At 39.1% G+C, this 17546-nt stretch overlaps 1 protein-coding gene across 1 annotated transcript; it reads left to right on the top strand.

Moving 5' to 3' along the window:
- The first annotated feature begins 7249 nt into the window (after positions 1 to 7249).
- Positions 7250 to 17082, top strand: LOC104029862 (histidine-rich glycoprotein). The gene is given in 10 exon segments (XM_075716834.1): positions 7250 to 7447; positions 10891 to 10998; positions 12081 to 12168; positions 12694 to 12700; positions 12702 to 12858; positions 13777 to 13893; positions 15400 to 15486; positions 16132 to 16188; positions 16190 to 16321; positions 16996 to 17082. Coding segments are annotated over 10 exon segments (1038 nt in total).
- Positions 17083 to 17546: the final 464 nt, after the last annotated feature.

Here is a 17546-nt window from a genome sequence, read left to right as displayed (position 1 = left end):
AATGCATTATCTAATTATTATAAATAAAACATAAATAAAAGTATTGTTTTATTTTGAGTGGAGACAAAATAATATTGAAATATTGTATGGAGTTATGTTCACAACAAATATGTTTGTTTTTTCAGTTTGCAAAACTCTTAAAAACATAAATTTTATATAAAGGAGTAATTTAATTGCTTCAAAGATTAAAATAAGCCAGAGAGAGATGTGCGAAACACATCAGCTGAGCCCCTAATAATTCCATTTCGATTCCACATCATGAGAAATTTCAACATATTTTGGTTTCATTCATTTCAGAGTAGAAAACAATTCAAAATCAGGTAGTTCTCAAAAAGTCATAGAATGCAAATTCTATCCAATTCTTATTGCAGTATGAGCTCCAGGCTGTGTCAGCATTTCCCTTTTTATCAAGTCATCAAACTACAGCATCTTTTTTTTCCCCTCGGGAAGTTCCACCTTTGCCAGCTCAGGTTTCCCTAACACGACCACCGTGTTCTACCTCCCTGCGCAGGAACTGCTGATTTGCCACATGCCAAAACCAGGGAGACCAGGCGTCCTCCATGCCCTCACACGGAGCACCGCTGGCTTTAGTGGGTCAGAGGAGAGCACTGGGGCAACAGCCTGCCACACTTCAGTGATTTTCAAAATGCTTTTTTTGCCCCTCTTTTCAGTTAATCGCCATCCTTCTCACTTCTGCTATTTTACACTGTGGTCTATTTTAACTGTTTGCATGTCAATTCTAATCTCACTGTGGCTTCATCAGTTTAATGACACTACTGAGATTCATATCAACATACGTAACTGGATTCTTCCCCAAAACCAGTACTGGGGAAGAAAACAGCTTCATTAACTGCAAGCCACAGCCAAGAACATCCCGTTTCAGTTATTTCTCTTTCTTGACTACAGCTGCTTACAATAGTAAATTGAACAGCAAGAGCAGCAAGTGAAGATACATGGAGTTAGTGTGAACATAGACCAGGGGAGTCAAAGAGAACATCTGAAAGCCTGGATCCACAGTTTTGAGCATTCAATTTGGATATTGTTTAGCCTGTTCTGCAGACAAGGCTCAGAATTACATTTGAATCAACACTTTCTCTAGCTTGGATCTGAAATTTGGGTTCAAAGACTTTTATGATTTAAAAAGAAACACCAGAAGGGGTGTTATCTACGTGGTAACTGTATCTACAGTGCAGATCCGCAAGCATCAGTGGACAGTGCAGATTCGTGGGCATTTCCTTTATTTGCTGTGGCCACTCCAGCACAGCAATTCTTGTATCCAGCTTTCAGTGTCACCTAGGCCACCACCAATGTTGACCATAATCGAGGTCTGGTATTAATCATAGAATAGAATCATAGAATCATTTAGGTTGGAAAAGACCTTTGCGATCATCCAGTCCAACCATTAACCTACACTACCAAGTCTACTCTAAGCCAATCAAGGGTAGACTAGACTAAACCATATCCCGAAGTGCCACATCTACCTGTTTTTTGAAAACAAATTAAATTAATTAACACAAATTAAATTAATGTCCAAGACTAATTTCTTGAACTACAAGTAGGAGACTGAAGATGTATAGTTTCTGTATTTCCTTTGTCCTTAGGACGTACCTGGACAATGCCGCCCTCCCAGATGTCATTGATATGATTAACAGCTGATAACGTTTAGTCATCACAACTTCAAATCCAGCTGCTGATTCAGCAGATTTATGCCAATCTGTGAGTGGGACAGCGTTGTGGCTTTCTTCCTCCAACATGCCCATATGGACAGATAAGAGCACAGGATGCGACGCATCTGGTCTCCACACATTTGCTCTATGTGACAGCATGATCAGGGAGGACTGCAGCAAATCCTCTAAAAAACATGCCCAGATAGTGCCAAACCTCTCCATCTTCTGGCCTGGTCTCTCACCTTCTGGCCAAACTGAGCAAACCAGCTGGCAGTAACACACCCTATGTACCTTCAGTCACACCCCAAATGCTCTTTTCTTCTCTGTCGTGGTTTAGCCCCAGCCGGCAACTCGGCCCCACAGAGCCGCTCGCTCACTCCCCCCTGGTGGGATGGAGGAGAGAATCAGAAGAGTAAAAGTGAGAAAACTTGTGGGTTGAGATAAAGACAGTTTGATAGGTAAAGCAAAAGCCATGCACACAAACAAAGCAAAACAAGGAATCACTCCCTACTTCCCATGGGCAGGCAGGTGTTCGGCCATCTCCAGGAAAGCAGGGCTCCGTCACGTGTAACAGTTACTTGGGAAGGCAAACGCCATCACTCTCAACAACCCCCCTGCTTCCTTCTTCTTCCCCCAGCTTTATAATGCTGAGCATGACATCATATGGTATGGAATATCCCTTGGGTCAGGTGGGGTCAGCTGTCCCAGCTGTGTCCCTTCCCAACTTCTTTGCACCCCCAGCCTGCTCGCTGGTGGGGTGGGGTGAGAAGCAGAAAAGGCCTTGACTCTGTGCAAGCACTGCTCAGCAGTAACTAAAGCATCCCTGTGTTATCAATGCTGTTTTCAGCACAAATCCAAAACACAGCCCCATATTAGCTACTATGAAGAAAATTAACTCTATCCCAGCAAAAGCCAGCACATCCTCCCAGGACCATGAACTGTTAAGCACTGCTTCTCCTTGTCCAGCAGAAAACAGGCCAGGAACACACAGAAGCCCTCCACCCAGTCACTGGAGATGAGAAGTGGGTGTATTTTGACAGACAATTCCCAACCCACTTTTCAGTTTTTGTTTCACAGTTTTTCAACATTTATTGATCTTATGATATTATATCATCCATTATTAACTTGCTATCTGGGAAATGTCCAGCTAAAATCGGGTCTGATGTATTTGAGCAAACATTCCAGTTTCATATGGACAATGTTTTTCGTTCAGGCACAGATAACCAATGGCCGGTGACCCCCAGGGCTGTTGATGTTTTTGCCAGATATTATCAAGCCTTTATCTCGGAATATAGGTGAAGCATCATGAATGCAAAAAAAAAGGGCAGTAACATTCAAAGGGTACAGAATAAAGTATGCTGGCTTATTTATGCATACATTGGCTATGCATTTGTTTAGATTTTTCAGATACCCTTCTACACTCATCCTTGGCCAATCAAAAAGGTTTAAAAAAGCAAGGCCCAGACATCAAAGTTCTCAAGATGGATTTAAAAATCAAGGTTTTTATAAAACAAGTTAATTATAAATTCTACCTGTCTGACTTCAGAACCTGCCCATTGTACACACTTCACGGTTAAACATTTTCTTCTGCATCTCTGAGATTATACATGTTAAGCAGCTGTATTCAGAATATACATATATTATTTTGATTTCAAAGGTAGATTTTAAAGACCTCATGCTAGATATAATCATAAATACTTGCCTATGTTAACCTACTACAACTTATAGGCGTGAATTAAAGCTTAAATTTTAAGAACAGTATAATGCCATAAGCCCCAAAAAAGTCAAATCCCTTGGAACTTCCTCTGACCCCATTCTTAACATCAAATTCTTAACCCCACCTTTTTCCCCAGCCTCTCAAGCCCCTCAGCAAACAGGTCAGTCTTGCAACACATCCTTAAGGTCATCAACTTACAATTAGGGTGTTTTTTTCTAGAAAGCAATTTGCAGCCAAAGACACAGAGAACAAGACAAGGAATACTGACACCCTTTTTATTCCCTGTATTTGTTCTTGAGGCCTGCTAAGCAACGAGAGTTTTGTAACTACATTGTCAACCTGCTCACCTGACAGTTGGTCTCCTCCAAATAGCTTTTGCACTTAAGGTCTGTTTGAATGAAATTTGATAGACAAGGTGATGAAGCTTCTAAAAGTTTGATAAAAAACTGGTGACTGGTGAAGAAAAATAAGCTGGCAGGGAGGGGAAGCTATAGCTGCAGCTGCTGCTTTGAAGACCATAATTGAAGCAAATTTATCTAACATTGCATTTGCATCAGAGGGTAACCTGTTTACACCCAGCAGATAAAAATGAGACATGAATGAAGACATGACGCATTTACATATTTTTCCATCATACTTGGGGCATTTCTGTTAAATCCGAAGCTAACCCAAAAACAGCAAAACTTTTTTTTTTTCCCCACATCAAGGTGTAAAATCAGACCATCCTGCTCTGAAGCTATGAGGCACCACAGACTAAAAAAAAGTAAAGATAAGTCAGCAAAGAATTCTCCTATAAGCAACTGGAGCCACATGTGTCTTTGTTAGCTGTACTCTTGCTTAGGAGCAGGCACAACAGCAGCTGCAGAGCAGCACAGGCTACAAGATGGATAACGTCTTGCTACCTGCCTAATTGACTGAGCTGTGCGATTTGATAATCCCAGCCTGTGAGTGAAGTGCTGCTGCAGAAGGTAGAGAACAGTCAGCTAGCGTAGCAGTTGTCCTCCCAAGAAATCAGAGATATCTGTAAATAGTTATGGCTATACTTTAGGAAAGGAGTAATTGGTTATTGAATATTATCTCCTTTATTTGTCAGCTCTCTTTTTCTTTTCCCCCTAGACTAAAGTCCTATTTATTAAGCATTTGATACCCTGTTTTTCAAGTGTGGCAGATAAGCTGCTTTTTGGTGTGTTCTCCACAATGTCTGGAGAGAGCTTTAGGATGAATGTTTATTACCAACTCCTTAAAGTTTGAATGTGGATCACCTCTTACTGTTGCAAGTCAAGCCTTAGTAGAAGTCATAAGAGATAAACAAGCTTTTGATAAGCTAGTGAGGAGAAATGACATGTTTGGATAAATATTCCTATTCCTGCCAGCGATTTCTTTATAGAAATAGCTTCATTAAAACAACACACAACACTTACAAGCAACAAATATAAAAGCAAAATAAGTATTAAAAAAGATATCAAACTGGATAAGAAATGATAAAAATACATTATACTGACTCAAGTACAACCAATATTTAATTACCTGCTCTGACTGTGCCTGGGGTGCTTGTCCGTGCTGTACTTAAATAATAGAGTCCAATCTTTCTTTTCCAAAGAAATCAAGGACAAAACTCTCTACAGTGGGAACAGAATCTTACTTTTACTTCTGCAGTCAATTTTGCAGGAATTGTACATTTTCTACTGTTTATTCATAGTGTTTCTATTTCATACATAAAAAATACATAAGCCACTGTCAAGAAAATGATCAGTGTCACAGTGAACAGCACAGAACAAAAGGAGAAAAAAAGAACAAACAATCTGCAAACAATAGACAACTAAGGGAATTATGTTATAAATTACCTAATCTGATGCCTTTCTTCAATATGACTGCCCATTTGAAAAATTAAACAGTATTGTAAGTAATGAATGGGGGTGTGATTTGGAGCACAGCAATGATGTGAATATTATTTTTAACTGATGAGATGTATTTCAAATGTCTTTGATTATTTACACAACATTTATTTCACCACTTTTTCTTCAATGTTCCAGAAGAAATTCTGAATTCTTATAATGAAACTTTCTAAAAACATAAACAAAAGAAATGCCCTACTGCATCAGAGCACTGGTTCATCCAGCCCAGCATTCATCTCTCACAGTGGCAAAAGACAGCTATGGTTAGGAGAAATATATGACCTGCCCCTTTCTGCAAACCATTCCCCTTGTACTTTTCCAGTACCCAGAATCATTGTACTAGGGATTTAAAAGAGCACATATCTGCTTAGTCCTTCTAGTATCCACTTAAGGACTTGCTGTCCATGAACTTTTCTAAGCCATTTTTGACACTGCTGATACTGTCTACCTCCACATCTTTCTGCAGCAACAAGTTCCAAAAGTTCACTACCCATTGCATGAGGACTATTTTTATCCTTTTAAAACTGATTCACACTAGTTTTGAGTGCCCCCGGTTCTCATATTGTAAGATTCTCCATTTAGCTTATCTACTACCAGAGAACTGCTAAATGTGTCCTGAAGTAACTATAAAAGAAAGCCACTGCTTCAGCTCTATGCATTTTAGAATGTGTTTTCTTAGACACCAGACATGCTAAATGTTGGATTTTTTTTTTTAATAAGAATTAAATGAGGTACGGGTTAAGGGTGGTTACCCATTATATTTCCCAATGTTTCTCACAAAAATAAGTCAAAGAAAAACTTCAAAGTCAAACATATAAACCCAAGTCCATTATATATCTAGCACCTTTTTCTATGAGAAGCTGATCCAACCCTTCACCCCAACCAGGATTTGGGAAATTTCTCATCTGAATCTGACCTTGTCATTTTGGACTCACATTGAATTTTTGCATTTTCTTATTCAGAGTTTGAATTTCGTATTCAGGCTTCAGCCACTCCCTGGCAAGCAATTACTGCCTTTTAAGAATGTCTTAAACTATCCTGAATAAAAGATTTTGAATACAATGAGACAACATCTTCTCCTTTCTGCTCAGCAGAGGATATCGGCATGTCCTGTGAAAGGTATGAATCTTAGTATGTACTGAATTATTTTAATAAATACAAAAAAATTACCAGCAACTCTCTAAAGAAGTCTATGGAGGCTACTACAGCCAAAGAGCACACAAAACTGCTCAGATTGAGAATGCCAAGGCAGCTTTATGTCACTTCATGCCATGCCTAGATTACATCAGTATTAAGCCAGTCAGTCCCATTCTGTGTACCAGTCTGAAATGATGTAATGTTGATAGAAGCCTGTTATAAATTTTCTGGAGCTGGAAGAGTAGCAGGTACTCACACAGAAGCTATGTACCACCAGCTTGCAAGTGCACCTTGAGCTACATCCCTTTTCCAAATCTGAGTGGCCTCCTTGTTTCCCTTTCACTAGTTCTCTGCTAGGTAAGGATCTGTAAAAACGGGGATATAGATATAGCCATCATTTGACCACAAATATTTCAGCATATTTTCAGTTCAACTGTTTTTACAGTAAACAGAAAACCAAGATTGTGTAATACCTGCATACATAAACTGGACCTTCTTAATGCCAGGCTCAGCAGCATACTGTTAGAAGCTAAGTATTTTTCATAGTAAACCACTATTGCACAATGCCTGCTTAAAGAATCACAAGCGTAATCCAGAGAGTACTATAAGGCTTACTTTCCTCAAAATCTGCTCAATCCTATATAATAATTTACTTGCTGTTTGCAAACATTAATCTAGGGTCAAGGTAATGGCCCTGTGACACAACACTTAAATTTATATAAAACCATGCCCTTTTAGTATTCATTTATAACTGAGGTGGGCTACTCTAATTTAAAAGCAGAATACTGGTTTTATCAGAGCATGGGCAGAAGTGACCTAACACCACAAACAAAATGCTGCTTCTAGCTTCCGCTTTTTTTCTAACGCTACTGCAGTGCTCTAATGCCCAAAACAGAACAAGCATTACATCTGCAGACTGTAATACCACTGAAACAGATGCAGGAATGGCCCTGGATTTGGTCAACGGACATTGCAGAGATGGCTATGTTTTTGGTTTATTCCACATTGCTGATGTACAAGAACTACATATAGTAAGTATCAATTTAAAGGCTGATTTACACAAGACTGTGATTTTAAAATAATGAGCCAGGTCATTAAAAGCTTATGTTTACTGCTTTTAACAGAGAAATGTTGATGTAATTCAATGAATCAACTCTGATTTACACTCAGTATTCATTTGTGCATGACATTGTACGTAAGCTTATTTTTGAACAATGCTGAACGCCCTCTATTCTCTTGGCCGACAGGATGTTAGCGTAAGAGTTGCTCTGAACAGCTTTCTACAACACAAGAAATTAATCTGTCCTGTCTGTTGTCAGGTCTCAGTTGCTATGTTGAAAATTTGTATTAGGATGGTTTCTTATTCTGTGAATGTCTAAGGTTAATTAGATCAATGTATCCTGCAAGATAGGTATTTTGTTATTATCTTAATTTTGGAAATAGCTGGATGACTGGAGGGAAGGGAAGAAGGTAGAGGAAGCCAAAGGAGATGAAAATACCACTCAGCAAAACAGAGGAAGGGCTGGATAGAGAATCCGTATCAGTCATTTCCTATTTCCTTCCTATTTCTATTTCTGTTTCCTAGAGAGGATACCTAAGCCTTTCTCAATGATTGCCTAAATGCCAAAGCAAATCAATAGCAGAAAAAGCAAAAGAATACAAAATTTCTTTAACTAGTAGATAAAAGAGACCAGGGACATGCAGATTTACTAATGCACCTGGCTACCTTTTAGCTGCTTGGCTATGAAACTCCAGGCACACATGCACTGTTTAAGAAGTGTATTACACATCTCAGTATGGCAACTGAAAAAACAGGCTAGTTTTTGATGGAACTGCTTAAGACTGCCTTTTAGGACAAGAAAAAGCTCAGAAAGTGACCCAAAGCCCAGATTCCTATGGGTCTTCAGGTATACATTCAAAAAACCTGATGGATTGTTTTGCTTTTCAAAGACAAGGATGTGGCAAGTGATACTATTGGGTTTTATGCAATAGCCAGGTAGTTAAAGGGCTCATCTAGGAAGCAACCAGTCTTCTTCAGCATTAAGAGATTTAAACCCTCAAGTCTCCTGTCCTTGAAGAATGCTGCTGCCATGCAGATAAGTGTGTGCCACCCCTGTGAAGTAGAGCCACTGCACAGCAAGACAGGCAAAATTCAGTGGGTAGATGAGAAAAAACATAGCTGTTTCCAAAAAGAAATATCTCAGTGTTTCTACATTTTAACCAGTTATTGACTATATAAGCTATAGAACCATAACTTGGAATAGGGACCAGAGCTGAGGATTCACACTTCCAGATGAATGCTATAATCACTAGACTACCATGCTTATGTTTTACTTTGTACCCTTAATGAATTTTGCTGTCTTTGCAGTCCAGGGCCAGAGCTTCAGCTGTCACACAGTCTACAAGAACAGAAAAGACCCTTCTATCTGTCTTACTGCTAAACAATTCTCCCTGTAAGGTCTCTGTACCTTCTCAGAGCCAAGGCCACTGTGTGTGGTCTCCTGCATGCTGATCATGTACACTATGGTGCAAGAAGTTATGTTGGCTCCACTGCCAAGATGATGTTAAAAAAATAATATTAAAAAAAAGAAAGGACCAGAACATTATTTTGATTATCTCCATGCAATAGCATGCATCAAATCTATCACATCAGCTGCCTTAGAAACTTAAACTGAGCAATTCCTAGCAACCAGATCTCTACTGGGTTTACATGGGCATTCTAGAAGTGTAAGATGCTCAACTATTCACACTAGAACGGTTCTGGGCTTGTGCAGTGCAGAACTCTGGTGCCCAAGACACTTTTAAAACTACCAAGAAGGCTGTTTTAAGATATTTTTTTCCAAGAGCTATCCAGCAGACAAACAGAGGAATTTTCTACTGCCTATTTGGATGTAGACACTTAATTTCACCCAAGCTCTGCTTTAGGCTTTATTGAATCCAAATGCATCCTGCTAAAGAAAGTAAGTATTTGCCAGGGATGAATTGTCTTCTTAAGCATTTCACAAGTTTGGATGACAAAGTAAATGTATTTAGTCATTTCAGTTTTAGAGGGCTCCTAGTGAATAGCACATTTTACAAAAGACTATCTTACCTTTCCATTCAGTGCAACTCCATAAATACAAATCAGAAAAAAATAGTCTTTCTCACCAGCTCTGTCCTCTTCTCTGTCTGCATTTTACTAATATGTTGACTAGCAGCTTGAAATTACTGGGATTTATAAAATAAAATAGAAATACTAACTACCCCTAAGCAGAGAAAGTGGCTAGTGGGCAGGATGGGTGTCCAGGACAGCTATATTCTTTTCCTGATTCTGCCATTGAATAACATGTGTCTTTGTGCAAATCACCTAGCCCCTATTTTAAAAACAGAGACAATGCTAAGACATACGCATACTGCAAAACTAGTGTTTAACATGACACTGGTGGACTCTTACTAATAAAAATATTACACTAGACTGCAGTAATTCTTTCTCAAGGTCTTGTCTATACAGAAACACTCTGAAAAAGGAATCTGAATGGATGAAATTTCATAAAACCTGAGGACACTTATTCACAGTGACGGGCTTTGCATCATTTTATCTAAATGACAAAATAAAATACATCTGTGTTCATTCTGAATGTCCATATTGGGGTTGCATGAAGTTCAAATAATCTATTCCAAATGTAAATTGAGATTCATTGTCCTGCAGAAAAATACAAAACTGCTTCTGTGGACCACAGATAATGCTGAACATCACATCCCTTTACACTGGCAGCCAAATTCAAATTCTGATTCTCCATCCTATTTGCTCAGGAGACAGAACATAGCAGAAGAATTTCAGAGGTAAGGCTCCTGACTTTGTAGGGATTATTACAGCTTTGTTGCAGCACTCCCTGAATAAACTGAGCAGGAAGCAAAGTTCTGAAAGAGTATCTGGTCACTAAGGTCATTTGAAATGGATGTAGCTATATAATTGGCTGCCTAGACAACTGATTTCCTAATAGATCAATATGTTCTATGTGAAAGTCAGAAAGAGGGAATGGCAACTTTTTAACATTGGCTTTTTCCCTACTTGATGGATGCCAGGTTAACAACAGACTCTTCTCACAGGTTCTCAACAAAAGGATATGAGGCAACAGTTCTAAGCTGCAGGAGGGAGAATTCTGACTAGATGTAAGGCCAAAAACAAAATCATGGAGAAAGTGATTAAGTACTGGAATGGCCCAGAAAGGTTGTGGAACATCTGTCTTGGTGATATATAGAATTCAGCTGAATCTAACTTTGAAGTTAGCTTTGCCTTGAGCAAGTGGCTGGACAAGATGACCTCCAAAGGTCCCTTCCAGCTTAATCCTTTCTATGCTTGTCAGCTCAGAAAAACCTTAATAGGGAACTGGGAAAGCTACATTAAAGATTAAACATATCTACTTCAAAGAAAGTTTCTTTCAGACCAAACTTCTTGTATACAAACTCTTTTTTACCTGCACTTCTCTTCCAGGGAAATTCATCAGTCCTCTACTTAACTTTGGATGTGCTGGAAACTGAATGCTCTGTACTATCCAGAAGACACTGGGAGTCTTGTGAGTACAGTGACACCTATTCCATGGCAGTTAATGGCACCCAGGCAGAATCAAATGTCAGTAATGCATTAACTTGATCTTCATCTGGACTGCCCAGAAATTTCTGTGTAACAAAATCTCTAAGTGAAGACTAGGCTTTAATATGGCTCACTATAAAATAAAATCTATTGAATTCTAGAGTTGTTAAACATAAGCTGAAGGTTTGGAAAAGGGTTGACTCCTCAAATGAGTGTAGCTGTATTTAACTACTTGTCTCAAAGGAGCTATACTCCGCATTCCACTGCTGGTAGCAGCACTGATGTTTTAAGAATTTGCTGACAACTAAAGGGCACCAGAAATTATTTTTTAAGCATGTTCCTAGTATACTAGCCAGAAATACCAGTGTTATATTTTGTCAGTTTTCTGTCATAGTATTTGCGGCATGACAATGTGAAATATTGGTAGTGTCAGTACACACATGATATGTAGCAATACTTGCCCTTTATTGTTGCAGTCCAATGATGCAGTCTGGGATGAGAACTACCAGTCCAAGACTTTATTTAAATAGAAGAGTGGTGATACTACTGCACAGGACAAACCAGCAAGGCGGAGAGGAGAGGAGAGGAGAGGAGAGGAGAGGAGAGGAGAGGAGAGGAGAGGAGAGGAGAGGAGAGGAGAGGAGAGGAGAGGAGAGGAGAGGAGAGGAGAGGAGAGGAGGCGGCATTTACTTTTTTTATTAAGACGGGGAAAAGGAATGGAAGAAAAGTTCCATCCACTTTTTTATAAAGATTTATGTAACCTTGAGTATCTCTGGCATCCTAACTTCCCCTGCTAGCTAGTATTATCTTACTGTAAATAAGTATTAGAATGACCGAGAAGCTGGTTTAGTTTTCTATTGTCTACTCAGTCGTGCAAACTGAGAATTAAAATAAAGACTCTTGTAGAGGGAGATCCCATTTTATCTGAACACAGATTTTGAGTGGTACCAGATCATTCATTCCATTAATGACCACATCTGTTATTCTTAGAAGTACTGTACATTAAAAGGAGGCATAATTTCTATAATCACCTACATCCAATTAAACCCAGTGAAAATAACATCATAATCACATCTTCTTTTTCCTCTCAGGACTTTGGGCAATGTAAGATTATCACATATACAAGCCAGCTGCTGAAGAAACCTCAACTATATGGATTTAACTGTACATTAAGTCCAGGTAAAATAACCACTGTTGTAAGCCAATGCATACCTCAAACCAGCCTTAGTACCAAATTACAAGTCTATGCACTACCAGTGTATGGTAACCGTAACAGATTCATTCATCTGCTTGCAATTCATATTTTAGATAATTCAAATGGAATGTTAAGAATGAGTAATAGAATTAAGGTTACCCTACCCTTCTAAAGCAGACTTTATTAATGACAGATGATATCACCATTCCAGTCCACCAAAACATAATAATGAATATCAGAAGAAAAGAAAACTTGGAAAGAATGCCCATTTGGGGTGGTAGGATTCTAAGGTGGAGCTGAAAGATTTATAAGAACATTCATTTTCACAGGTTTGGGGTTTTTTCACATTACAGGACAAATCTGTATTTGTGGAGTGAGGGATAGGTATTTCACTTCCAAGGAAATGCTTGCATTTCAGTTTCTCATTGTGAGTTCATATTAAAGGCACATGCACACTCCCAAGAGTATTAATATCTATTGCAATGTTAGTAAATTCTCTGCTTTCACAGTTCCGCCATTTATTAGAGTGCAAAGATTGTCCTGTGAAAGTTGAAGTCTTAGAAATCACCGAGCAACATAAGAATATTGCTGCCAAGGCTCTGGAGAAATTGAACAGTGAGGGTAAACACACAAACTACTTTGACATGGACAAAGTTTAAAAAATTTTAAAGATGGTAAGTGGCATTTTGTCCTTACTTATAAATGACAAAATTTTGTGAGCAGCTCCAAAACCATGGGACCAGAAATCAAACCCTTCTAGGATCAGAACTATTGCTTGTCATGGATTTCTCCCTAAATGCTTTGTCTTCACACTTTGCCATCTTTCGCTACAGTAATAGTTTACATTGTACCACTGGATTTTAACGGACTGAATAACACTTAGAAAATATGAATTATGATAAAAAAAATACCATAAAGTATGTGCATCCACTTTTAACCAATTTAGTTGAACTAGTGAAACTTGTGTGCACACACATGCTATGGACATCTTCAACACAGGCTTGAAACAAACTACTACTACAACTGGAAATTAAAATGAAACACCTCTTTATGGATTTTAATAGGATCACAAATGCCTTCTCCCATGTTCTTATGGAGTAATGCTTTCTCTATGAATAATGCCACTGACAACAGAGAAAGCAACAATCTCACAGTAACTGGCAGAATTTCATCCCAGGTTAACATCAGCACTGTAGTACTATGCGCTCCCATCACTGGAAAGGGCTGGTTGCCATCCAGTAGATCTCTCTATTTTCACAGGAGCAGCAGTTCAATTTAGGGAGACGACTCTAAGGACGCTACTTCCTAAAAACACAGGCTGTAAAAGTAACAGGTTCTATAACATACACATGCTAGACAAAGAAATAAAGCAACCATGCCTGGAACTCATACAGGTGTAAGGCAGGTAAGGTATAAATTACCTAATCTATTTTCCTTACTGAATACGTGTATATGTATGAATACTTGAACAGCATAGGTAATAAAAGCATGAGCTAGACAGGGTTTTGACAACAATATGAAGTACGGTTGCTTTTAAAATTACAGGACTTTAAATACATCTAGCTACCACTTGTTTGATCTCTTGATTTCAGACGGCCTCCTGTGAAGGTCACATTTTAGGATTCTCTATAAAAGAGACCAACTGCGCCAAATCCACACAACAAGCAGATCAGGCATTGGAATGTGATTTTCTGGATGACTGGCACGCTGTAAGTAAAGTCTTAGAATGAGAACTGGTACCATGGGTGGCACCGGGAAGATCTTCCCACAATATTTCCAAGTGTCTCCTATAAGCATGTACCCAAACTCAAAATTAAAAAAACAGCATGTCTAAGTCTAGATCCTAATTTTACAGCTGCTCCTTTCTATTCTATAAGGAGCCAATCTGAACTCTCAAATCTAAATGTAACTGGAGTCCGGCATATTACCAACCTAGAGCTGAGCTTTTCAGTTTGGATCTGGCTTTCACATTCAAATTGTGGCCATTCCCTAGTAAATCATTCACGCTATTTTCATAAAAAATTTTACGCTAACGCAAGTCATAGATCTTGAAAAAAATACATGTATTATGTCATCCCAGTGAGCCCAGGGTTACTTTTTTCCCCTCTGCTGCAGGGGAATGGAGAGTGGAAGAATTCAGGCTTGTCTGCAGATTACTATCAAAGTACTCTCCTCACCCCACCTTCCCATTACAATAATAGTCTACACCAAAGAAACAACTAGGCAAGATCATAATTTCAGAATAAATTATTCCCCAGAAATGAAACTGAAGGAATGAAATAAAAATATGGAAAAAATAAAACATGTAGAACTTTTGTTTTATCTACATCCATTTTCTTCTCTGGGTCTTTATACTCCAGAAGACTGGAAAAGGTTGTGAATGAACTGGTAGCAGAGCCAAAAGTTCACTAGAATGAAGCACGAGCCAGACAGCTAGACGTTTTGAATTGTGTTCTCAATGCTGTCACCACTCTGTGTGTGTGTGCGTGTGTGTGTGTGTGTAAAATGCTATTAACATTTGTAATCATTGATCATAATAGGCTACTAAATATACATCACGATAAAGCATCCACTACAGAGAGCATACACAGAACCCCTTACCCAAGTTCTGTGCTCCTTCACATGAGCAATTCCACATGCAACGACTGGACAGCAGGTCAAAGTCACAGCAAACAGGAGGCTAAGGGAAGTAATGCTAAAAGATTACAAAAAATTAGTTTTCAAAAAATAAATATGGAAGAAAGCTCTGCCTTGAACTTTGTCTGAAACAGCATAGCTACACATTGTCTGTTTTTGAGGACTTTGAGCAAAATTTCAGAATAGCCCAGTCTGAACAGATGTTTGACAAGCAAAGACATTAAAAAAGGAATAAAAATAAGTCACCCACAGGGTATTAATTTTGGAGTCAACAGTAGCTGACCAATTTTTTACAGACATCAAAAGAGAATTAAGATGGAGAGTAGTAGCCCTCCAGACGCGCACATGGCAAAGTGGTCTTCACAGTCAAGAACACTCAAAACTGGCATATATTTTAATCATTATTACTCACTGGCAAGTATCACTGTTCAGAAAGCTGAGGATCTAGCAAAGTTATGTAAACATACTTAGGTATTGAAAGAACTAGCCTAACTTTTAAAATGTTGAGCTTTCAGTAGCTTCTATTAACTCTATCACAAGAACACAGGTGTGCATTTTTTTTTCCCCCTTTTGCTTAGCATGTGGGATTCTGGAAGGCACAAATTATCAGTAATCCAGACGAACCTGATGGAACAGATATAAGCTGTGAAATCTACCATCCCTGGGTACGTACTCACTTACTGAAATGTCTCTGGCTATATCCTCATGCAGGCTACAGCAACCTCACTTAGTCCAGTCTGACAGATGATTGCAACGATGGTTTATGTCCCTTTACTACTGCCTGGGTGTGATGCAGCATGTCAGGACAGACTGGCTTTTGACTGCTAGGTCAATCAGAGGATGAATTAGAATTGAGCTGTCTCTACTTACTCCCTCCAAGGGTGTCTTCTCTCAGTCCAATCACATTCCTTAGTTAAAGCGAATAGAGATTGGCACACAAGCTCAAAGGAATTTTAGAAAGCAAGAAGAGGGGAGATGATCTTTATCATATTTGGTATTCCAGTTTATATTACAACAGCTACTCCAGTGTGGGTTTAATTTTGTTTTGATCCATCACAAATTTTTCTCAGTTGGTTATATAATTTCATTTTATTATGGTGTAGTATTTCCAGATGATTTTCAGTAATTTGGCATTTTATCATCTACTCCTTCTCTTCTATCTTGAAAAAAACCCCACAGTTTCTTTTTCCTTACAGATCATCAGAACTGTAAATGCAAACCTACTAACTCCCACCTCTCTCTCTCACCACTTGCTTCTGTCCTATTAACATCTCACTTAATATTTCTTCCCCTGGTGTTTTTACAAACAGCAGTATGACTATGGGCAAAGATGCAGATATTCAACTCTGGGACAGCCACAGAGATCCCCATCCCCATCATCATTTTGGTCACAGGCATCATCACAGGCATGGATATCCACCCGCTTCTCAATCCAGACCTGAAGACCCTGAGCATAACCATAGTTTCAATGAAGAACATCAAGACAGACATGAAGGACCTGCTCCTCCTTCTTCCCCCCACAGGGGACCACATCACCACCTTCACCCTGCACACCATTGTCCTCCACCTCCTCCCCACAGTGGACCACATCACCACCCTCCTCCCCATCAGGAATCATATCATCCCCCTTCCATTCCTCCTCCCCATGACGAACCACATCATCCTTCTTCTTCCCAAGAGGAATTACTTCATCTCCCATCTCCTCCTCCTCCCCTTCATGAACCACATAATCCTCCTCTTGGTCCCCATCATGGACCACACTGTCCTCCCCCTCCTCATGGACCATATCACCACCATCCTCCTCCCCATGATAGACCACATCACCCTCCTCCTCCAGGACACACTCTTCATCTCTATCATCACTATTACAGACATCACTGCAACAAGACAAGAATATTGGGAAAGTACTTTCCATTCCAAGTAACAGGAGCTGTCTATTGCATTCCAGTTCTAAATCAGCAGGATTCTCTCACATGTCCCAGTGCAAACTTTCTTGAGCTATCCCAAAGCAACCCTCAATCCTTCAGCACTGGTGAAGGTATTCCCTTCACTAGCTCAAGTCTAAAGGAGATGCCAGAAACTTTGGGTTTTCCAGATCACCCTACACAGTCAAAACCATGCCCAGGAACCCCCAAACTTGTTCTTCCAAAAATTTTGGCTTTATTTCCATGCAGCTCCATGGCAGAAAATTCTCTTACATGACCTCAGAGAAAGATGTTCCTGGCTTAATAGTTGCAGGGCCAATGACAGTTGTACAATGAAAACGGCACACGGAGAAGTGGAAAAAGCATACAATTTCTAGGGAGGAGAAGCACTGAAAACAATGATTTAGACAAGTTTTCCAACCTGCCTCTTGATCCCAGCTATCTCAGACTCCACTGTAACTGAAAGGCTCAAAATTCCAAGTCCCTCAGATAATGTGAATGGAGCAAACCTCCCCAGCAAACAGTGCTCCTTTAGTTCTAACAAAAAGGAAAATTCCCTAATAGTGAAAACTACCATCTAAAATCTTTCATTTTCTCATCATTCATAATTATAATGTACTTCTCTGAGGAAATCTGACCTAGAGGAAATTTGACCACTTTCCATAAAAAATTATCTGTGGCATTATATTCCTGCTTTATAAAGATTCAAAGAAAATAAAAATATGTAAGCATTTTTTTTTTCTTGGCACAGTTGCCAAAATCTTGTCTTTGTTATTACTATGGACGTTTAGCTGCACAGC

This window comes from Pelecanus crispus, chromosome 9, assembly GCF_030463565.1.
Source record: "Pelecanus crispus isolate bPelCri1 chromosome 9, bPelCri1.pri, whole genome shotgun sequence".
NCBI lineage: Eukaryota > Metazoa > Chordata > Aves > Pelecaniformes > Pelecanidae > Pelecanus > Pelecanus crispus.
This window is presented reverse-complemented; position numbering and strand designations above follow the sequence as displayed.